Raw genomic sequence first — 25,218 nt, forward strand, 5'->3', positions numbered from 1 at the left:
CCTCCTTGGAGTTCCACAGTGGATACTCAGTCAGTACCAACACAAGAACTGGTCATTTGGTAGCCCAATAGAGATGGATCCTTCAGGCCTGATGGTCTAAAAAATGAAGTCAAGATAGACAGTTCTTCCAGCTGGATAGTCAATGAATCATGGTTGAGACCAAACAGGAACTGAAGCAGATGGAGCTAAGCCACTAACCTGAAGGTCTGAAACTGTACCCAAAGATGTTTTATATGAGCACATGGGTCAGACATCAATCAGTTGCTCTGGGGCCATACCCTCAGAGGCTTATAATATTGGACTGGACAGATGGCCACATCAGATCAAGGAGGATCCAAGGTGTTTAATGCCATACCCAGAGAGGCACATAGCCTAAAACCTGATCTTGACATGCATGGCTGAGAAGGCTCAAGCAGTGTGGGTGAAGGCTGCCATTATGAATCCTAGGGGTGTACAGAAAAAAATGCCAGCTACTTTGTTAAGCACTGAAAGGTGATAAAAACAGAAGAAACCTGAGGTAAAATATCTTGTGAGGAATATTCATGGAGGAAAAACCTCCAAGACTTAGCCCATCTATTTCCCCCCTTATTTTTAATGAGGAAAACATGATGAAGGGATGAAACCAGATGAATTCTGAAGTAAAATATTTTTTGAGGTGTAGTAACAAGGAGAATTTTTTTCTGAAGCTCTGTAGAGTTCCGTATCATGCTGTTTAGGCAGCAGTAAAAATGAACTCCATCATGTAGCAACACAGGGTTTCCCTGCAGGGTTTCCCTGCCAGAGGCTCTGCTGAGTTCTAGAAATTTCTAAAATGCTGCTCTGCACAGGCACAGATCCCATAGTATGACAGTACAGAGACCACCAAGAAGAACAGCATGGGAGGTGGTGCTGGGAGCTACAGGGGGAAGATGGAATCAGGGCAAATTCGTTCTCTGAAAGGTAAGTCTGGATCCAACCCATCATTATTATTATTTTTTTATAATCCAGGTAATATACATTATTATCTAACAGACAGGATAATAAAACCATTCCAATTTAAGCTTTTTGATCCACAAAATTATTCTTCCAGTACCTGAAGTGCAATTAAAATGCTACTGTTGGCTAAGTATCTGTTCAAACGTCTATACATCTAAACTCTGCAAAATGCTCCAGTTATTTACAAATATTGAAATTCCTTTTAAACCAAATACAAGACACACCTTTTTCTTAATACAGACAAAATGTTAAGACTGATATAAGACTTTCCTAGGTCTGACTTTCTAGAGATGTATACTTGCCCAAGAAAAGCAATTCCAGGGTGCAACTTACATCATAATCCTATAAATCCAAATTATATGAGAAGGTTCAGTAGGGATCTGCAATGCTGGGAACTCCATTCTGTTTAAGCCTGATGTTTCCGCAGTGTTTCCAGTCTGGTAGGTGGGGGTGGACTGCACTGGATTTTTTTCTCTGGATTCCAGGAAAAATTTGCACATTTCTCCCCCAAGGTCCTGCCATTTGCACAAGTTGTAATTTGCACGATTTTTAGTATTTTTATGCAACTTCGTAATTTTTTAAATAATTTTTTAATTACTGCTCTTGCACAACAAGTTGTCAGTGTCAAAGTGTGCACAAATTATCCAGTGGCAGGTCAGGAAAAGTGGACCAGATCACCCACTTAGCAACCAGATTCTCAGGGGTTAAAGTGTTGAACTGACACTTGGGGGTACCCCCCTTCCATTGCACACTTGCCTGAGTCTCAAGCAAGTACTTTTAACAGATGTAGCCTCCATGCCCTTTTCCTGGTTCTCATTTGCAGTAACCATGGCAAGATTTCCTGAGCGAAGTGGTGGGGCGGAATTGACAAGTTGTTTGACAAGTACTGAATATGGTTCTGCTGGGCTAAACAAAGTAATGTGTGGAGAGGATGAAACTGACAAGGATATTGACAAGAGCGGAATATGTTTCTGTGGGGCTACATAGAGGACGGGCAGACCTGTGACTGTGCACAGTTGCACAAGAGCAGATTTTTTTTTTTTAATTGCAGCAACATTTGTGCACATTTCAAGATCCAAAAATATATATTTTTTCAATTGCACAAACTACAATTTGTGCAAATGTTGGAACCTGGGGGGGCACGCATATTGGCTCGACTCACTACAGAGCAAGTTGACATCAGCGGAGGGGAAATGGAAAGAAATCTGGAGGGCCAAGCTGAAAAATCCATTGACTTTTCACCCCCCAAACAGAATTCTCCTATATCCCTAAGTGGCTGAAGGCCACAAATAGACCCAGGTCTGGCAAGCAGATCAGGACTGTAAATCAGATGGAGCCCTCTATCACCAAGAAAGCCATGCAACAGGAATGTAGAACCATAGCAGAAACTAAAAAAGATGCAGTATTGTGGAGACCTCTAGCATTTGCCTGCCTTCTTCCAATCCCACTGATGAGACCAGTGTGCCCCAGAGGTCTTTGTTCATACAGCAGTGCCATCAGCTGTCACTGACTCAGCTCTCAAACTGGTCCCAGCCGCGCCTACACCCCACCTGCTGTGGTGATGCCCAGGCATAAAATTCATTGCATCCCATTTTAACCCAGACAGGTTTATCATAATCAACATAAGGATAGAAGGAACAGGACAGAATTGCACAATAGCAGTGAGCTTATCTTGGGGTGGGAGGGAAACATCTATTTTATATTCCATTTCTCACATAAGATTTCATTAAAGGACCCCTTAGGAAGTAGTAAATATGTGCACAAAGTTATTGTCAGCAGCGTTAATTCTCCTGTAGTAAATTACTTATGAGGTACAAGCTTTTATACTACAGTAAATATAACAAGGAACATTATACAACTATGTTCGAAACACAACACAGCAAGGAGGAGTGGAAAGCAGATGGCACACTAGAAAAGGACATTTCTTCCATGCCAACATAAACCTTTCCTGCTACCTTTCCTTGTAGCCAATAAGTCCACGATGCACCAGGCAGCTGGAAAGGCAGAAATTCACTCTGATGACAGTAGCTTACATATCTATATACAGTGTGGTCTGCATCCAATACAAAACAATCTCATTTGCTAGAGGGAGAGGGTGGGGGGGGGGGAAACAACACCATTACTCTTACCTTGGCATCTGGAAGCAAGACCAGCTAATGACAAATTGCTCTCTAAATCAAAGAAGGCCCACAAATCCAAATCATTGTAATTTTGTTTGTTTGCTTCTCAAGACTAGAACCATTGTTTCCTTTGATAATGGGACCCCACAGTGTGGATGAACAATTGCCCCCAAATTACCATCTTTATTCTCTCTAAAAAGATTCTGAAAGATCTTTCTGCAACCAGTCAGTAACTAATCCAAACAGATACATCCATAACTCTCAATAATTTGTCTCCAGATGAAGGCAAAGTCGATTCCATCTGTGTGAAGTGATACTAACCACATAAATGCTTTTTGGCATTTTTATTTTGTAGATGAGTAATGCGTGCAGAAGTCAAGAATAAAAGCATATTTGTTGACACACAAAGAGAAATAATATATTTCAATTATAAACAAAATTTAACTTAGCAATGCCTAGCTGTTGGCTAATTTTTCTATTCAGAAATGCCTGATTAAACGTTAATTAGAACAGAACAGATAATTGTGTATTTGTTTCAGGGGACGCTGGGCACAGAAAGAGCACAAACAAGTGAATGAAGAGGACTTTAAGAATGGGAGGGAAGGTTAGGCTCTAAAGATGTGGTAATGCAGAAAAGGTCAGTATGAAAGTTGGGATATTTCATACAATATAGTGAGTATGGATTAGGTGGCTAGTTAAAAACAACAACTTCCTGTTTGAAAATCTGAGATAACACAAAAGAGCTATTCTATAAACACAAATCACGAGGATAGAACTTCAGAGGAAATACTCATTATTAAATACGAAGATAAAAGTTGGGGCCACAGTATTGCAATATTTTATACAAAAATGTTTTATCAGACAGCAAAAGGAAGCACTTCTGACTTCCAGCAAACAGTGGTCCGTGAGAGGGAAAATGAGGAAATAGTGTGCATGCGTGCGTGCGCGTGTGCGTGTATATATATATATATATATATATATTCATTCAGGATAATTTGAAGTGGCAGCAAATCTGGATTCATTGAATATGACAAATATTGTATGTAGCCTCAGGGTTGCTTATTGTTGCTTACGTAATATATAGCATAATACTGTTTTGAGATGTATGGATAGCAGTACTTTGTCATTTAATGCTCCTCGCTACTATAAAACAAAGCAATGCCAGCGTTTAAAAAGAAAAGCTATACTGGTGTCCTGTGACAAAGCCCACAGAAATGACAAGTGGTAACAATCTGGGACGACAAAGCATTCTGTTTGTTTCACTAGGCTGGACCTTTTTTCTTCAGTGAAACATGATACAAAACCTATTCACTCTCCAGACTTGGGAAATCAGGATATGGCTTAAAAGGAGGCATATTACTTGGATGATTTCTTATAGAATACACCTAGCCTGGAAAGGCAATGACACCCAGTGGTAATTCCTAGCCAACTGACAATCCAAGGAGAACAAACATAATACTGAATTCCTTTTTCAGCCTTCTCTATTTTGTATTGGCTCTCTTGTCACACACTGCTTCAGAAGAAGTTGCCAGATCAAGATTTCTAGTACAAGGAATACTGGAGCTTAGGGCTGTGAGTGAAATGAAGACAGCAAATCATTATGTTGTAAGAATCCACAAACTGGGAAAAAATGGAGGTTCCTTTCAAATTTGGCCATTTTAACCTCAGTATATATGTAGGGCTTTCATATAGAAGCAAGCTTCAAAGGTGGTAGCATTCTATTTACATGGGGAGAAGCTTTAAAAACATTTTTGGAATAAATAGCTGAGATGTAGTATTTGTATTGCTTTGCAATATAAAACAGGAACCCTGTTAGTTGTTCAAAGTCTAAAAGTAATTATTTGAAATGTAAACAGTTAAAACAGAACACAATCTACTTTGCTACCAGGCTAGGCTTCTGATGTTTTAGTAAGATTTATTTAAGCAACAGATGAGACATAAAACAAAGGTCTACCACATTTTATCCAATATTTTGATAGACTTTGAAAGAGACTGGCTAGAACATTCATCTCTTTTAAACCACTATACTGAAGTTATACAGAGACAAAAGAAATACAATCCCAACAACAAAGAGGTCTGTTTCAGATAACCATAGACCTTAAAATCTGGACTGAACCCAATCTTGCACTTAACACTCAGGTTAAAACTGCTTGATCCATAAAGGTTAGTTCTCAAACACATTGAAAAATAAATAAAAATAATTTAGATTAAGTTATGAAAACTAGAAAAAATCTTCTTTGGCTAAAGTATATTATTTATCTTTTAGATTTGAGATCACACATTTTTCAAGATTTTTCTTAGGGAAAATCGTCTCCTTGGGGCAATTATCATTTTGGTTATGGGCCAACATGCTAGATTTTACTAGAGGAAAAAAGCAAACGTTAAGACTTTATCAACAGAGGATTACGTAATCTATTGTAACAAATGTTATCTTTTGGAATAATGTAAGAACTCAAGGTCATATGAGTGGGGCAGTTACTTCTGGAGATCACATGCTAAGGATTTAGAGTTACATCTAATTTGTAAAAGAAATAAGAGAAAAATAAATAGACCACCTTAAATTCCCAGGACTTGCTCTGCCAGCAAATAAGTGCTTAGTATGTGGTGTGCCAGATATTTAAGATAGCAGGGATGATTAATGGCTTGGGCCATTGAGACTGCCTCTGCTCCTTTGTACCAGAACAATGGTTACAATTAACTGAAAGTGCCTTTTTGACTCTACTATCCTGCTACCAAATTCAAACAGCAAGGGTATATAGAGTAGTATTCTCAGTGGCTGCTTTCTTCTCCTAGACATTTATCAGAATCCATGTCAATACTCTCTGGATAGACTTACATAAGAACACAAGAAGAGCCAATGCTGGATCAGAGAAAGAGTCCATCTAGTCCAGCATTCTGTTCACACAGTGGCCAACCAGCTGTCAACCAGGAAACCACAAGCAGGACACGAGTGCAACAGCACCCTCCTGCCCATGTCCACCAGCAACTGGTGTACATAGGCATACCGCCTCTAGTACTGGAGGTAGAACATAGCCCTCAAGCCTACTAGCCATTGATAGACTTCTCCTCCAGGAATTTGTCTAACCTCCTTTTAAAGCCATCCAAGTTGGTGGCCATCACTACATCTTGTGATAGCGAATTCCATAGTTGAAGTGAAGTGGATGAAGAAGTACTTCCTTTTATCTGTCCTGAATCTCCCACCAATCAGCTTCATAGGATGACCCTGGGTTCTAGTATTATGAGAGAGGGAAAAAAACTCTCCCTATCCACATTCTCCACACCATGCATAATTTTGTACATCTCTATCATGTCTCCCTTTACTCACTGTTTTTCCAAGCTAAACAATCCCAGCTGTTGTAACCTTTCCTCATAGGGGAGATGCTCCAGCCCCTGGATAATTTTAGTTGCCTTTTTCTGCACTTTTTCCAGTTCCACAGTTCTACAGTTCTGAGGAAGGAGGGGGATGGAACAGTGACTATTCTGTGATCAGGGAAGGCGAAAGCAGCTTGGGACTAAGTTGGCACCTTGAGGAGCCAGCTGGCTGAGTCCATTTCACTCACGGAAGGTGAGGAAGGAGGCTGGCTACACACACATCTGACGCTTGGAGGAGCCAGGTGCCATTTGCATTCTTTTCTCTGTGCATGGAGAGAGGGAAATGGGCCAGATAATGTCGGGGGTGAGACTGTCAGGGATGCTTTAGGAGGGATGGGGCCATCCTAAACTGCCCAGAGAGCTTCGGCTACTGGGTGGTATAGAAGTGAAATGAAATAAATAAATCCCCTGATATCATCTGGCCTTCATGAAGTGTCCCAGGAGGCAACCTCTTGGGGCTAATCTGGTGTCGTCGTCGTCCCCTCGCTGACTTAAATCAGAGTAGCCTTTCTGTTCTTATGGAGATAGCTATTTAAAAGTGAGAACTGCTTGTGTACTGTGAAATCTAGAGTAATTTGAATGACTAAATCCTAGCTCCTTTGCCCTTCAATGTGTGCACTTCTTTATCTGTAAAAAGAGAGCCAGTGTGGTGTAGTGGCTGGAGTGTTGGACTGGGAGCTGGGAGATCCGGGTTCTAGTCCCCACTCGACCATGGAAGCTCACTGGGTGACTTTGGGCCAGTCACACACTCAGCCCAACCTACCTCACAGGGTTGTTGTTGGGAGGATAAAATGGAGAGGGGGAGGATAATGTAAGCCGCCTTGGGTTCCTTGCAAGAGGAAAAAAGGCAGGATATAAATGCAATAATAAATAAATAAAATAAAATAAATAAAAAGTGCAGCAGTTAGATAAAAAAAATTGTAGAAGTCCTAGAGAATGTATACTTGATTTTAATGGATAACATTACCATGCAATTTTGCATAACTGTGAACGAAACTACCACATTAAATGGTAATACATTTAAATCTGATATGGACACTTCACTGGGACCACTCTGTCCATCACTTTTACTTAACAGAAATTGTTATATCAGCAGGTTAGGCTTATTGAGTTGGAATCCAAATATTCCTGTACAGAATTATAAAGAGTTGCGGGGGGGGGGGGGGCGTTATTTGTCTCAAGTAAATTTGATACTATTTTGTCAGTTATATTTCCTGTAAAAATAAATCATAAATATAGGGAATACAAATTCTAGCACACATTATTCAAGCAGCCAGACAGCTTAAGTGTGAAATGGCTGATGCACATGTTTTGCAGATGTCATTTTTTCTTATCATCCCTGATGGAAAATGTGTATATAAATGGTTGGACTTTATTAAAAAAAAATATTTACATCCTATTTTACCAGTGTCTTTTAATCTATGCGATGTCAACTTTTGACTATAAAAGAGAATATAGTTAAGACATTTGTGGTAAAGGTAATCAGTGGGACTGCGCTGCTTCTGCCTCTGAAAGCTCATGCTACAATAAACTGGCTAGGACCCCTTCTCATGATATAGCCACCATGTGGAGACCACATGAAATTACCTCTATGTAGTGGCTGCTCCATGCAGGAAGCTGTTCCTATTTACTGGCTCCCACCCATGTGGCTTCTCCCTACACCGCCACAGGTGACTTAGCAGTTACACGGCCAAAAAATGTGTGGTGACCAGATCTTGAGGGCCACTTTACACAATATGGCCACCACACAGTTGCTACTTGAAACAGCCTCTACATGGTAACTGCTCCTCATAGCAAGGCATTATCCATAAAATGGCTTGCCATGCAGAACAGCTGCCACACAGACAGTTTAAGCAGGAATATTTGGGGCTGTGTGGAGGCAAACCACATGGCAAGGTAAAATCCACATGATGAGCTAGCATACACATGAAGCATCAGCACATGCAGGCAGTTTCAAGTAGCCACCCTTAGAGGTCTATATTTTGAGATGTAGTCCATAGAAATAGCACATCAGGTAATCAGTATACAGACCCAGTTTCTGGCAGCCTCCATCTGACAAACGTATCATGAGAAGTAGCTTACTTAGTCTCTAAGGTGCCGCAGCATTTTATTTCCATTGTTGCTTCAGTGTTTGCATGCCAGAATAAGAGGTTATTGGATTACGTGCTAGTGTGAAACAAAATGTAACGTTATAGGGCCAGATATTATGGATGACGGTTTTTCCTATGTGAATCCGCTCTTTTATCCATTGTAGTGAATAGATTCAGAAAAAAACTAAAAAACTGGAATAAATATTGCCCAAATGCTTACCCGGTTTTGTGGTGGGAAAATGTATGTTAAAGCCATAGCAGAAAGAAGAGTATTTGTAAGTTGGTGCTCTCCCTGATGTTAGTGGTGCATTCACATACCAGGTGAGGCTCTTCTCTCTCACTTGTTATATATATATATATATATATGCGTGCACACACACACACACACACACGTGTGTGAGTGCGCACGCGCATGTGCATACACATACATGCACACACATTAAGGACCCAATGCAGTCAGTCTCCCCATCCATGAGCATGCACTAAATAACTTTGTGTGTACATGCACTGGCATGCATAGGGAAAGGGCACAATTGGACGCTTGGTTTTACAAAAAATTATTTCCCCTGAAGTTACTAGACCATATATATGTTGCTATTCAAGTGGTTATTGTAGCATTTACTTTGCATTTTATTTCAGTTGTTCTTTTGAACCAATGTTTCCTCCTTCCTCCCCATGCTATGGGGAGAAGTCATACCCCAGTGGTAGAGTACATGTTTTGCATGCATAAGGTCCCAGGTTCAATCTACGATATCTCAGTTTAGAAGATCTGGGAAAGATTCCTGCCTGAGACTTTGGTGAGCCATTGCCAATCAGAGAAGACAGTTATGGGGTAGATGGATCAATGGTTTGACTTTGAATAAGGCAGCCTCCTATGCTCTTGTATCCTGCATGGTTTCCTGACACTCCCCTTTTCTACCTTCGGCTGCTGCCTTAACTTTATCTCCAAGATTTCTTCTCATGGGTTGTTCTACAACTCAGTTGAATATCATCATCCCACACAGGAAATTCCATACAGATAGTATCATCATATAATTGGCACGCAACCTGGAAACATGTAATATGTTAAAAAAGCAGAGTTAACAGCATATTCTGGGTACCACCACCACTCCAATTAAAAATAGCATGTGAATATTGAAATTATAACAAAAAATAATGATACTAGGAACCATGTTCCCAGGCCAATCTCATTATCTATCATAATACACGTACATTAATTTTTCCTACTCTGTATCTGCCTTTTCTATGCAGATATTGTTCCTGCAAAATGTTTCATTTTTATCTACAATTTACAAAGAATAATGGAGAGGAAATGTGGATTTAAGTCATGATGTCTCTAACTACTTTCTGGAGAAGTTACATGCTTAAGAATACAATTTGTACGACGTCTAAATCTAAGCATTCTGCTAATAGAGTTACCAGGTTTCCTTGTCTTGACTTATGACTTGGAATAAAGAGTTAGCTGACCCCCCCACCCCACCCCCCAAATAAAGGTTGTTGAACAAGATCCAAAGTAGAAGAGATAATTCATATGTATATTCTGTCTGCATGAAAGCAGATTTCACAGCTACTTATTTTAAAGGGTTACATTAATCGCTACTATTAAAAATTACACATTAGAATAGAGGATGAAAATGAAAGTTATGACTGTTCTAACTATTTTATGGTTGCTTTTACTACAAACGTGGTAAATTTACTATTTTTACTAATGCAAGTATGTGGTTATCATAAAATCTTTAGCTTCTTCGTGACTTGCATTCTGTGCTTACACCTGGAACTAAAAATGCATTTTATAACTGTAAGTGGTCTACCCCAAGCATGATTTCAGATGTTGATGAGCAACTTGTACTGGCCCCAGCAACACAGAGACAGCAAATGGGTAGGGATTTGACTCCAGTTCCATATACCTATCATAGTGCAATAATTATGTAGATCCCCAAAGGACTCCATAACTGCCTCATGGTGTAGCTATAGTAAAGTCTGTATGAAAACTATAATCAGCAACAAGAAATTTAGAGCAATACAGAAAAGAGTAACTATTTTATAGTTTTATTACAGGATAGAGATGATTGTTTTCTTTAGCGTATCTTCAACAACTCTGCAGGAACCTTTGCCAAGTAAAGTCAGGTTGCTTATCTGTAACTGGAGTTCTTTGAGTGATCATCTGTGCATTCACACAACCCACTCACCATCCCCGCTTCAGCGCCAATGTCATGTTTGATGTTGGTACCGAAGTTCCTTGGTTTTTAAAGGGGCCACAATTGGCAGTTTCCTGGGAACTGAGGGTTTGAGCAGAAACCTGCTGGAATATGCGCAGTGGGATGATGGGGGAAGGGTTCCCACTCAAAATTCCTCAGCTACAGAAGTTTCCCAAATCGAGGCTCCATGCAGGCTCAGAGCCCATATGAGTGATGCACAGGGACCACAAAGAAGAACATGAACATTCTTGAATATCACTTCAACAACCACCAGAAAGAAACTGCTTGTTTTTACACAGACTTTTTTTTTTTAACTGGATGATGCATTCTTAAGAGTGAGAAAATGCACTCATGAAGCTGGCCACCTCTATGTCGCTCTGTTATATTGTGGGATTAATGTTTTTGTTTTAATATGAATTTATTGTGATTTTAACTTTTGCAAGCCACCCTAGGCACTGATGGAAGGGTAGGGTATGCATTCTTTAAAAGAATTGAACAAACAGCTGCCCCTGGGAATTCTCTCAGATTTGGGACATTTCTATTGTTTTATTATTGTGGGGAAAGGAAGTCAGGTTGCTTACCTGTAACTGTAGTTCTTCGAGTTGTTATCTGTGCATTCACACATATGGGCTCTGCACCTGCGCAGAGCCTTGATTCGGGAAACTTCTATAACTGAGGAATTTTTGGCGGGAACCCTTCCCCCACCATCCCAATGCGCATACTAAAAGGGGTTCCTGCTGAACCCCTCAGTTCCAAGGAGACTGAAAACTGTGGCTCCCTTAAAACCAAGGAACCTCAGTACCAAAAGAAGAAAAAACAACACACTGACACCGAAGCAGGGATGGTGGGTGGGTTGTGTGAATGCACAGATGACCACTCGAAGAACTACAGTTACAGGTAAGCAACCTGACTTCCTTCTTTGTGGTCTCTGTGCATCACACATATGGGCGAATAATAAGCTTACATACCAGGAGGTGGGTTGGTGTCCTCATTGAAGAACCTCTGACAAAACCGTCCAACTGAAAGAACAATCTGTTCTGGCTTGCACATCAAGACGATACTGCTTGACAAAGGTGGACAGGGTCAACCATGTTGCCACCCTACAGACATCTGGTATCGACACCCCTCTCACAAATGCCATTGAAGTTGCTACCACTCTGGTTGAGTGCACCTTCAACAGACCAGACAAGTCGAAGGACTCCACTTCATAAGACAGTTTAATAGCCTGTACTACCCAAGACATTAGGGGCTTGGAGGTGATGGGGAGATTGTTAGATCTCCCATAACAGACAAACAAATGCTTGGATAGAAGAAATGACTCTGTTCTAGCTTTATAGAATGCCAAAGCCCTACGAACATCTAAGGTGTGCAGAGCCTTTTCAATTTCTATTGAGGGCAAAGCGAAAAAGGCAGGAAGACCTATATCCTGACCCAAATGAAAACTTGAAACAACTTTAGGCAGGAAAGCAATGTCAGGATGAACTATTACTTTGTCCTTATGAAAACGCAGGTATGGAGTGTCCACTCTAAGGGCACATAAGTTACATAACTCTCCAGAGCACTGGGCCAAGGTAATGGCCACTAAAAATGCCACTTTCAGAGAGAGAAGATGAAGATCTGCTGTAGCAAGTGGCTCAAAAGGTTTTCTGGTGAGTGCATGCAGTACCACCAATATGCTCCATGCCAGTATTGGAGATCTCACAGGAGAGGCAAGCTTCCTAACTCCCTTCAAAAACTGACGAACCAAAGGATGCGAATAAACAGAACAACCATAGGCAACAGGACAGGATGTCGAAATGGCTGCTATATAAACCCAAAGAGAAAAATACTTAACTCCTTGCTCATGGTGCAACAACAAAAAATTCAGCATGTCCTGCATGGTACAGAGGGCAGGGTCAAAATCATTGTCCTTAGCAAAAGATGTAAAACGTGCCCACTTACTAGCATAAGATTTCTTGGTGGCAGGTCTCCTAGCTGCCTCAAGAACAGCCTGAAGTGGTGTGGGTAAGTTCATCAGATCTAAGGCTGGATCCTCCATGCTGTAAGATGCAAGGTAAGTAGGTCCGGGTGTCTCACTTTGCCCCCATCTCTGGAGAGCAGGATTGGTATCGGTGGGAATTGAAGATACTCTCCTCTGGCCTGGCACAGCAGTCTGCCAAGCCATGGCTGCCTTGGCCACCATGGCATGATCAGGATGCCGTCTACCCTCTCCATCGCCACCACTCGGGTAAGGAGCGGACAGGGGGAAAACATGTAAAGAAAGCTTCCATTCCAGTCTCTCGCAAACGCGTCTCCTAGGGAATGTGCACCTTTGCCTGCTCGGCTGTAGAAAGTCTCACACACAGCATTCTCCTCTGATGCAAACAAGTCTATGACAGGATGACCCCATCAAGTGAGCAGCCAGTTGCATATGCTCGCCTCGAGTTCCCATTCATAGGATATTGGGAGAGAGCGACCGAGGTGGTCTGCCCAAAAGTTGTCCTTGCCTGCCACATGAATCACAGTAAGGATGATCCTTTGAGCAATGCACCACTCCAGGATCCACATCAAAAGATGAAGTAACGGTACAGAGTGAGTCCCTCCTTGTTTGTTGAGGCAATACACAACTGTCATGTTGTCGGATGCAATTTGAATATGATGGTTGCGAATGACCTCCTTGAATGCCCTCAGGCCTTGTTGACACTGAGAAGTTCCAAAACACTGATGTGGCTGCTGTCCTCATTCTCCAACCATAACCCTTGAATCAAGAGGTCCCCACAATGAGCACCCCATCCTAGTGGAGAGGCATCTGTCGTAACGAGCTGTGTGGGAGTAAGAAGCTGGAAAGGTGTGACCTGATAAGTTTGGGCAGCACAGTCCACCATTGAAGCGAAGCTTTGACAACCATAGGGAGGTGCAGGTGGACTTTTCACGCTTCTTTTCTTAGATCGAAGGACATTATAAGCCAGTTCTGTAGCATTCTCATGTGGAGACAGGCATATTGTACTACTGCTGTTGTAGCTGCCATCAACCCCAGCAACTTCTGTACCATGTAAGCAGTCACAGCACGAGGGGCCTGAATATCAGTAGTTAACTTCACCAACATACACATTTGATCCTGAGGCACGAATGCTCGACTTCTGTCAGAGTCTATGGACACCCCAATAAACTGGATAAGTCTGGTTGGAGTCAAGACTGACTTCTCCATGTTTATGCATAAACCTAGGTCTTCCAATAGATCCAGCATCTACAGAATGCCATTTTGCAACTGGCGCTCCAACTGAGTAACCAGAAGCCAGTCAGCGATGCAAGGGTAAATCTGAATTCCCTGCAATCTCAAGCGGGCACACACCATGGCCATACATTTCATAAAGACTCTTGGACCCGTAGCGAGCCCAAACGGCAAAACTCGGAATTGGTAAGGGAGGCTGTTGCCTGCAAACTGGAGAAAATGCTGGCTGAACTCCTCCATCGCAACATGAAAGTATGCGTCCTTTAAGCTGATGGCTGTGAAGCAATCTGTTTGCAGTAGAGGTAGGATTGAGGTCAACGTCATCATTCTGAACTTTTTGGGTGAGATGAATGTGTTGAGCTCTCTGAGGTCCAGAATCGGGCAAAACCCTCTGTCCCTTTTCAGCACTGTAAAATACCAGGAATAGAAACCCCCTTGAATGTCTGTGGGAGGCACCAGTGTGATTGCACCTTTCAACAGGAGGTTGTCCACCTCTTCTAAAAGCACCGAGAAGAAGTTGTGGATGTAATGCCTGAAAAGGAGGAAAAGCATCCAACTTCATTCTGTAACTTCGGCATACAATATTTAGAACCCAAGAATCAATTGTTATCTCCTCCCATGCTGTAAAAAAGGTGGCAAGATGGAAGCCAAAAAGAGGAGGGCTGTCCAAGGAAGGTGTGTGTGTGTGGGGGTTAGCGTGATGTAGTCAAATATGTTGCTTTTTTTTTTTTTTTTTAAGTCAGGCCTTCGACGAGACGATGAGAAGTGTGAAGCCAATGGAAACTGACCTTTCTGTTGTGAGGCTGATTGCTGGCATGGTTGCCAATCACCTGCAGGCCTAGACTGCTGGAACGACGATTGATGGTACCATCTGCATTGTTTAAACGCTGGCTGTGCTTGTGAAAACCCAATTTTCCATGCCGTGGCCTTAGCCTTCTGTATGATATCCATGGCCTCATTGGTTTTAGAGTTAAACAACCAATCACCATCGAATGGGAGGTCACCAGTTTGAGAATGCGCCTCCTGTGTAAGTCCAGCCAATCGCAACCAAGCATGTCTACGAAGCACAATTGTTCCAATCTTCGCCTTGGCATCACAATCTGTTTGGTGCTGAGCAGTATTAATCTGCTCCCTTGCTACTCTGGTTGCTTCTGACTGAAAAACACAGGCCAACTCACAGTCATCCAGGACATGACTGGATTTTATTGTGGTTGTATTGTTATATTGTGGTTTTAATGTTCTATATATTTTAAATTGTTTTATTGTGTGTTGTTTGGTTTTAGTTTTTGTGAACCGCCCAGAGAGCTTCGGCTATTGGGCGGTATAGAAATAAATAAATAAATAAATAAATAAATAGACATAATCACACAGTGAACCCATCTTCTCCCACAAAAACAGCTGATAGCAAGCCATGGTCACTTGATAATTTGTGACTCATAGTCCAAGCAAAGCAGATGAATATATATGTCTACCCATCAAATCCAGTCTCCTGCCGTCCTTATCAACTGGAGAAGAATGAACATCATGAGATCTGCCCTGCGAGGAGTCAACCATCACTGAATTCGGGGGACATGCTTTCTCCAAGTTGGCAGCTTACTCCCACAGCCAACACACTTCTGAAAACGGGCTTTAACAGCCATATACCCAAGGGTGCTCTGCGACTGAACGATCGCCACGAACCGAAAAGAAAAAATAACTCAACACAAAAAATGTGAAAGGAAGAAATACTAACAAGGAAGACAGAGAAAGAGAGAACATAAACTAACGTTTTCCCCAGCACAATCACCAAAAGCAAGAAGTCTCTTTGATCGAGTGCTGCCACAATAACGGTTGACGAAGATTGAGGGATTGAGTGGGAACCCACTGGAGTATGCTCATTGAAATGGTGGGGGAAGGGTTCCTGCCAAAAATTCCTCAGCTATAGAAGTTTCCCAGATCGAGGCTCCACACAGGTGCAGAGCCCGTATGTGTGATGCACATAGACCACGAAGAAGAATGACAAGAAAAAAATGGACATCTGCATTCTCAGAAACACACATTTGTGGATTTATCCAGTAATGAAATTATTTGACGCTTTGCTTGTATCTATCCACATAAGATCTAATTTTCCTCATAATGTCTTTCCTTTATTTTTGTCTGACCTCTAAGGAGTCACTAAGGCATGATATTAATTAATATCATTAATGAAGATTAATATAATCAATGAAGGTAGCCTCATCACAATGAAGCTAGTCCCAACTGTCATCCAGCAGCCACTCCATCAGGTTGCAGCAGAGGCAGAGAAGGAAACCAGGGCTACCATCAGCCCTGCTGAAAAGCCAGCTTCCTCAGCCTTTGCCTATTCCCCAACTGTCATCCAGCAACAGGTATTCCGTCAGACAGGCAAGAGAGAGAAGGGCAACAGGCCACTCCACCGGATCATCTGAGAGACCAGCAATTTCTTGCTCCTCTTCTCTTTGATTTGTTTCCATTCCAGCTGGTCATAAGACAGCCAACAAAACTGGTCTGCATTATAGCTAGTCATCATAAGAACACTATAACATTTAAAGTGCAATCCTATGCATGTTTTGACACAACAAAGTCCTACAACTCCCAGCATTCTCCAGCTAGCCATGGGGAATTGTGCCTTAAGAAATTTTACAGCTGGCCATGGTAACATTAGGAATTGATGCCTGAATTTTGTTTTCCTTTTTCCTATCCATCCCTTATTACTTGTGTGTCAAGGCTTTTTACATTGGAAGACAGGGACTGACTTTCTTTTTCTTTTCTTTTTTACTAAACTGTAAGCCACTTTCCTCCTAAAAAGCAAAGCAGTAAATGCTTCTATCAATCAATCCCAGACATGAAACTTCTGCTAGATTGACAACAATAAGCTTAATATAGCTGATAAGTAGTTTACACAGCATCACCAATTAAACAAAGTGCAATACTTTCAATACATGGATGTATTGAAAGCTGCAAGTATTAACATTTCTATATCTGCACCACTTTTTATTGAACAGTAACCTGAAGGGATTTTATTCTTAATTTTTAAAATTGATGTTTTGTCTGGTTGCTAGACAGCAGCCCTTGCAATAACTTTGGGCAAACTACATTTCCCAGGGACTACTTGCACTTCCTTCCTCCCAGTTGCTACCATGTAGATGAAGCAGAGACACAAGATATTATTAAAGAGTGATGTTGTTGTGCTAAATAACCCTTTGGACTTCTACTTCCCCCCTCCACTAGATGGCCTCTTTGCATATTTTATTGAGCTTGTGTGATGTACACAAGCTTCTTTAGTTATTGTACCTTGAATATTTCAGTATTGACCAGCCAACCTCAATAAAAGTTACACTTAAGCTGTTGACACAGGAAAGAGTATGAACAAGTCTTTCTTTCTTTCTTTCTTTCTTTCTTTCTTTCTTTCTTTCTTTCTTTCTTTCTGCACTTTAGCTTTATACCATTGTCTACGAAATTATGGCTTTCAGGATTGTGCAATTTATTTTGGAATATGTTTATATTTATGTCTGGTTTTAATGAATAAGAACATAAGAAACCATGCTGAATCAGACCAAAGGCCTATCTAGACCAGAATTCTGTTCACACAATGGCCACCAGTTGCCTGCAGGAAATTGACAAATAAGACATGAGTACAATAGCCCCCTCCAGCTTATGTTCTCAGACCCCAACAACTGGTATACAACGACACATTTGACTCCAATATTGGAGGTAATATATAGACATCATGACTAACAGCCATTTGAGAGCCTAACCCTCCATTAATTTGTCTAATCTCCCCTTAAAGCCATCCAAATTGGTTGCTATCACTACATCTTGTGTAGCGAATTCCATAGTTGAAGTGAAGTGGATGAAGAAAGACTTCCTTTTATCTGTCCTGAATCTCCCACCATTCAGCCACATGGGATGACCCTGGGTTCCACTATTATGGGAGAGTATCCACTATCCACATCACGCACAATTTGGAACACCTCTATCATGTCTCCCCATACTTGCCTTTTTTCTCAGCTAAACAATTCCATACATTGTCACCTTCAAAGTGTGCTTGCACCATAGATTTGTATAAGGCAGTATGATACTCACAATTCTATTTTCAATTCCTTTTAATAACACAAGAAGAGCCATGCTGGATCAGACCAAGCATCCATCTAGTTCAGCATTCTGTTCACATAGTGGCCAACCAGCTGCCCATGGGAAACCCACAACCGCGACATGAGTGCAACAGCACCCTCCTGCCCATGTTCCCCAGCAACTAGAGTACATAGGCATATTGCCTCTGTTACTGGAGGTAGTATATAGCCATCAAGACTAGAAGCCATGAATAGCCTTCTCCTCCATGAATTTGTTCAATCCCCCTTTAAAGCTATCAAAAATGGTGACTATCACTACATCCTGTGGAAGTTAATTCCACAGTTTAAGTACATGCTGTGTGAAGAAGTACTTCCTTCTATCTGTCCTGAATCTCCCACCAATCAACTTAATGGGATGACCCAGGGTTCTAGTGTTATGAGAGAGGGAGAAAAAAAGTATCCTTATCCACTTTCTCTGTACCATACACAGCTCTATCATGTCCCTCCTATTTGCCTTTTTTCTAAGCAAAACAATCTCAGCTGCTGTAACCTTTCCTCATAGGGGACTTGCTCCAACCCCTTAATAACTTTAGCTGCCCTTTTATGCACATTTTCCAACTTTACAATATCCTTTTTCAGGTGGGTGACAGGAACTATACACAGTATTCTAAGTGTGGTCACACCATAGATTTGTACAAGGGGAGTGTGAGTTTGGCAGATTTATTTTCAATTCCTTTTCTAATTATAGCTAACATGGATTTTCCCTTTTTCACAGCAGCTGAATGCTGGGTTGACATTTTCATCAAGCTCTCCATCACAACCCCGAGATCTCTTTCTTGGTCAGTCACTGCTAGCTCAGATCCCATCAGTTTACACTGGAAGTTAGGATATTTTGCCCCAATGTGCATGACTTTACACTGGCTTACATTGAACTGCATTTGCCATTTAGATGCCCATTCTCCCAGTTTGGAGAGATTCTTTCAGAGCTCCTCACAATCCCTTATTGTTTTAATCACCCTAAATCATTTGGTGTCATTGGCAAACTTGGCCACTGCACTGCTCACTCCTAATTCCAGATCATTTATGAACAGGCTGTATTCAATCCTGGGAGACCCCATTTAGGATTAAATCCAGGGCTGCCTTCTCTCTGGTTGGCTTCTAATTATGTCCAACATGGAATTTGGCTTTTTCACAGCAGCCACACACTGGGCCAATATTTTCATCAAGCTGTCCACCACAACCTCGAGATCTCTTTCTTGGTCAGTCACTGTTCAGTGTTCCGTTACAGAGGCTGTTTTTAGGAACATGTTACATATTTTTGTTAGATCATCATTTTCACATTTGAATTATTTAAGAACTCTGGGATGGATACCATCTAGGGCAGGTGATTTGTTAGCTTTTAATTTGTCACTAAGATTTAGAACTTGATCTCTTGTCACCACTATTTGTCTCAGTTCCTCAGACTCCTTTCCTTGAAATATCAACTCAAGCATGGGTATCTCCCTACATCTTCTACAGAGAAGACAGACAAAAATAACTCACTCAGCTTCCCTACAATCTCCTTAACCTCCTTTAGTACTCCTTCAATTCAGTTTTTGTCTAACTACCTCTGTAGCCAGTTTCCTGTTTCTGATGTGTTTAATTTATTTATTTTGAATCTATTTATTAAATTTCTTAATCGCCCATCTGGCTGGTCACCCAGCCACTCTGAGCAATGTACAGCCATAAAAAAACAGTAAAATTAAAGATTAAAACATCCCGTTCTAAAATACCTTAACCCACCCCAAATGCCTGCCTGAACAACCAAGTTTTCAATTCATGGCGGAAGCTCACTAAAGAGGGGGCATGGCGGAGTTCTCTAGGGAGGGAGTTCCACAGAGTGGGGGCCACCACAGAGAAGGCCCTATCCCTCGTCCTCACCAGCCTAGCTGTCCTGGCTGATGGGACACAGAGAAGGCCATCAGAGGCTGATCTTATTGAGCAGCCTGTCTGGTATTGTCAGGAGTGCCCTAGCTGCCTCTTCCAGTCCCCACCAATAGCCAACTCAGGACACAGACGACAAGGAATTATTTCTGAGTCTTTATTCCTTTATTACTTTATGACTCTTTCAGAATACTAGTAGCTAGCGCCAAAGCAAGGAACAGCACTGGGGAAAGATAGCTGAGTAGCCTAAGCTCCAGGTAAGGCAGTTGGTCCCCATTTGAAGGAGAATCACGGGAAGACCCTGAACTTATGGGCTAGGGAGAGATCCTCCCTCTTTCCCTTGGGTCCTCGGGACGCGACCATTGTTTGCGCGCCAAACGAGCGCTACGCCTCCTTTCCGCACCCTCCATCTGTCATCGCTCCCTGCGTCTGTGCCGAGCGTCCAGCAAGCTCCCCTCCAGTGCTCCCTCACTGCCAGGGTCACTATCTATCCCAGGAATGCTGGCAGGAGGAATCTCTGCCAGCTGCTGTGCTTGTGAGAGATGAGCGAGCACTATCTATCCCACGGATTGCTGTTCCTCCTCAGAATCAGAACTGCTCTGGGGCTCTATTGGCTCAGTTTCCACCCTGGCAGGTATTGCTGGAGACGCTCTTTGAGATAGGCTGGGCCGGAACTGTATAGGGTTTTAAAGGTCAAAGCCAACACTTTGAATGTGCCTGGAAAACAACTGGTAGCCAGTGCAACTCCTTCAGCACCGGAGTGATGTGATCACGCCGGTGGCTGCCTTTAATCAGGCAAGCCGCTGCATTCTGCACCAGCTGCAGCTTCCAAACCGTCTTCAAGGGTAACCCTACGTAGAGTGCATTATAGTAGTCTAGATGAGAGGAGACCAGAGCATGTAGTACTGATGGGGGCAGATGATCAAGAAAGTAGGGGCACAGCTGCTGTATCAGATGGAGTTGGTACAGCGCTGCCTGGCTCACAGCTAACACCTGAGCCTCCATGGACAGCTAGGGGTCTAAAATGACACCTAGGTTGCCGACCTGGTCTTTCAAGGGTAGCTGTGCCCCATTCAATACCAGGTCAACATCCCCCAACCTCCCCTTGTCTCCTCTTGTCTATTTAAAGAATTCTTTATTGTTGGCCTCAATGTTATTAGTAGTGATATGCTCCTCAAAAAAAATTTTGGATCTCTTATCTACTTGCATTTCCTTACTGCAAGTTTGTGTTCCTTTTTGTTCATGTCATTTGGGCAAGACTTTGGGTTTCTGAAGAAAGCCTTCTTTAATAGCTTCTTTCACATTGCTTGTTAAACATGCTGGTGAACTCTTGGGCTTGGTGCTACCTATCCTGACCTGCGTTATACATTTATAGTTAATAAGTACCCAAAGTGAGGAGTAATTGGAGGAGAGAATTAAAAGACAGAAACCAAAGATTCAAGAGGGTGTCAAAGATGATGAAAAAAGGTAAGAAACATGGCTGCTGTCCCTTTGAAAATATAAAAAACTTGACGTTATTCAGACATGCCTCTACCACTAATTACAACAAGATCCTTTGGGTGCAAAGGACAGGTATAAATAACTGCTGGCTTTTGTATTTTCAAATGGCAGAGTGGCCATGCTTCTCTGTCCCAGTAGCCTTTGGTGCAACCTGAGATCTTTTTGCACCAAGCACAGCCTAACCCAATTAAGTCTGTGTAACACCTTCTCCATTTAATTTTCAATGATTACCAACTGCAGGCCCTGCAATGTCTGTTTCTCTTCCAAGTGTTTTTACTTAAATTACAGCCTGATAAATAGTTTTGATTAATTCAAAACCTTCCCCACTTAAGGATACTCAGGAGAAGTGAGTATCCTTAATGTACTGCAGGAGAGATTTTGCTTCATGCTTGCTGGTAAACGAAGATGGTGGGAATTCTAGCTTAGAAAATGTGTCTGCTTTCTTCATCAGTGAATTGTGTACGAATATTTTTCATGATGTACTGTATCAGAGCATTTAGGTGGGTTCTGCATTACCTTAAGTGGTGTAAAATAAACCTTTGTGCAGCAAGTTTTAATGTAACAGAACTGGAAACTCTTTGTTATGTTAACTGAAACTAAACAATCCCAAAGAAGATTTTATGTTCTTCTTAAATACTTTAATCTCAGTGACAAATAAACAAGTAAAATTAAAGCTCTAAAGAGAATGGCAAAGTTAGGGAAGCAAGTTCAACCAAAATCAGACAATTGTGTATGAATCAGGATCTGAGAACTATAGTAGGAGGTACCAAAAATCCAGAATGTTACATTTACATAAAATAACATTTGTCCTTTAGCACCTACCCAGATCAAAGAGCGACCATTTTTGGCCTTAATTATGTGGTTCCTCTCTAGCTCTCTACGCAATATGTTTTTTATTCTGTTAAAATATAAACATTTAATTTACTCTACAACACTGGTTTAAAAAGTATACATATGTTATTCCTTACATATGCTTCTTTTGGAAGTGGGTTTAATATGATGATTATTTGATATCTGTGAACAAAGTAATTACTGCTTCCAAATCCATCTCGCCTAGGCAGTCTTGATACGCTCAACTTCTCTGCCCACATTTTAAAAGAAACTTGTTATTCAATTATTGTAACATAGCAGTAACTTTTGACTTTTATCCTTTTGTAAGGTAATGGATCACATAACCTTCAAGTGAATATTTGAAATTCAGATGAAAACGGAATTATATGAATGGGAATTGATAAGGCCTATGATTTATAGTGCTTGATTCAATTTAGTTTAAACAACTCACAGAATTATATAGAATGGGAATTGATAAGGCTTATGATTTCTAGTGCTTGATTCACTTTAGCTTAAACAACTCAACATGAGCCCTTAAGAAATAATTTTGTAGCATACTCCATTAACACAAACAAAACTGTTCCTGGTTTCCCCACTAAACAATTCCATTCTGAATGTCAGCATCTGATTTCTAATAATGATCTTTTGTGAAGTCCTAAAGTCCCTCTTTTTTTCCTGGTGTTTACACCCCAGTGTTATATTTGCAGATTTATGTCTCTTCCATTTGTCATTTCTTAGGCAAACTATATATATTTAGCTTCAAAAACTTTGATCATACATCAATCTAAACCCCTGAATAATTTTTTTTTCTTTGAACTTTGAGTTTGTAGATGCTTCAAAGGGCTGTCTGCTGGAGGAGGTGTTTGCAGCTCAGATAACATAAGATGGCCTTCCTCTGCTGGTGAAAGAAACATGAGGGAGCTTCTAATGGGAGCTGGAAACATATAGCAAGGGGAACACATTTTTGGCTCTTTATTTCTACTTCTTCTGGCTGTTCATTCCTCAGAGAAGAAAAACATGGCTGTGAGGGGGAGTAAAGGGAAAACAAAAGCCCACTGCCATAAAATAATTTATAACAACTTCCAGAGAAAGATAAAAGAAACTATCAGTGCTCCTCAGAACTGGAGTAATTATAAAGATAATCTCTATGCTGAATTTCTTTTTTAAAGCAATTTAAGGAAGTATCCAATGAGTACACAGTATTATGTTTGCTCCTTGCTGGATCATGGCCTCTGTAGTCTTCCCTGCTAACAGAATAATCTCTGTGTGTGTGTGTGTGTGTGTGTGTGTGTTTACATGGTCAGAAATCAGTCCCATTAGATGTGATGGACAGGTATAATTCTGCCTCTATGCTACAGAGAAATTTGAGTCTTAATGTATCACCCTTGGGGAACATGAGAGGAAACAAAGCAATGTTCCAGGTATGGATCCATCAGAACTATGAGACACCAGTCTTTCTGGCCAAGAGTGTAATTTCTGCTTATAGCAAAAATAACTTATAAGTTATTTTTGCTCTTACTATTGCTCACTGTCAAGCATTTTACCACTTTTCAGGTTTCTTTTTCTCAGTGAGCCTATTATTTATTCCTCAGATTAATTTGTTTCTCTTTATCCACAAAAAGCAATCCTCTTTCTAACCACATTTCATTTTTATATTTATTTTCAGGCACTTCTGGTTTAATGCAACACTCCTTGATATGTAAAGCCTATCTTGCTACGTGAGTGTATCTTCCAGGTAAACGGTGCATTCCATCAGGACGTTCTCCTGTGCAAGTTTTCCTGTAAGGCCCTTGCGCAGAAGAATTTCCCAGTGGATTGTGCTTGAGGTTTCCACAGCTGAATATCAAATAATCAGTGTTCTACTTTAAGCAGTCTATACTAATTACGAAATGAATGAGCTAAAGAGAGTGCAACATTGTCTGGATATGAGACAGTCCTATGTACTTTTGAAAGTGATTTTCATTGTCAATGTTTGCCTGTTCTACAAAGTACAGGATTTCTGAACAGCACCATCCCTAGATTAAAATTCTGGGCATGCATTTAAATTTTTGACTCTACCCATTCCACTGAAGATGGGAAATGCTGCCTCAAAAGTTATTTACTGCAAATATTCCCATAGTATACTTACTCTAAAAACTAACTTCCAAAAGAGGAAAGTATCCAAGATAAAGCCATACTGTGTGTCTTGTACTTAACATTTGTGAACTGCCAAGAGAGCTTCGGCTATTGGGCAGTATAGAAGTGAAATAAATAAATAAAAATAAAAATAAATAAATACATAAAATTTCAACAATAATAAAAACATTGTCCTTTTGTGTTAATGCTTACAATGCTTCCCATAGCAACTTCCTACCATGTCAGTAATTGATATCTGGACCTATAGATGTCAAGCTGAACCAACTTCACTGCATAGGCACAGATTAAGACAGGAGAAGAAAATGTTGAAAACAATCTTGCAAAAGAGCACTCCTCCCTCAAGGACCTAACAAGGCCAAAAAAATTCATGCCCTGGGGATGCCACAGGGTATTATCCCTGCATAGTCCAGGGGGAACCACAACACAGCAGCAGTATGATGTGAGTAACATATTTCCAGCTAAAAATACAATTTTTAAAATAGCAGTACGAGGCACAGTAGCTCTGAAAGAAAACTGGTTATACATGTTACCTCTGCAGCTTTATTGGATGGTTCCAATCCAACCATATTAGCATGTATTAATTGCTGTAGGAGCTGTACTTGGGCCACACTGATGAAGAAGTCCAGGCATGTTGTCATATTCACTTCCAAAGAATGGCCACATACTAAAATTTCCTGTGAAAAACAAGTTTGTAAAACAGTCAATGAATACCAGCTGTTCCTAGGCAATTATGTAATTTTATTTTTTTAACTAAACACAATATAGGCTATTTATACTCTCTAAATTGGGACT

General features: G+C 41.0%; 1 protein-coding gene across 13 annotated transcripts in view; it reads right to left on the reverse strand.

Annotated features, from left to right (window-relative positions):
• Positions 1-25,218, reverse strand: part of VPS13B (vacuolar protein sorting 13 homolog B) — a 623,510-nt gene that overhangs the window by 213,416 nt on the left and 384,876 nt on the right. For all 13 annotated transcript variants that reach the window (XM_084849024.1, XM_084849023.1, XM_084849026.1 and 10 more), the window contains one exon: positions 24,957-25,100. In XM_084849024.1, the coding sequence (XP_084705150.1) occupies positions 24,957-25,100 (144 nt within the window). The remainder of the gene's footprint in view (positions 1-24,956; positions 25,101-25,218) is intronic.

Source organism: Heloderma suspectum, chromosome 4 (genome assembly GCF_057233095.1).
Source record: "Heloderma suspectum isolate Gila_16-S chromosome 4, 16-S_ref, whole genome shotgun sequence".
Classification (NCBI taxonomy): Eukaryota; Metazoa; Chordata; class Lepidosauria; order Squamata; family Helodermatidae; genus Heloderma; species Heloderma suspectum.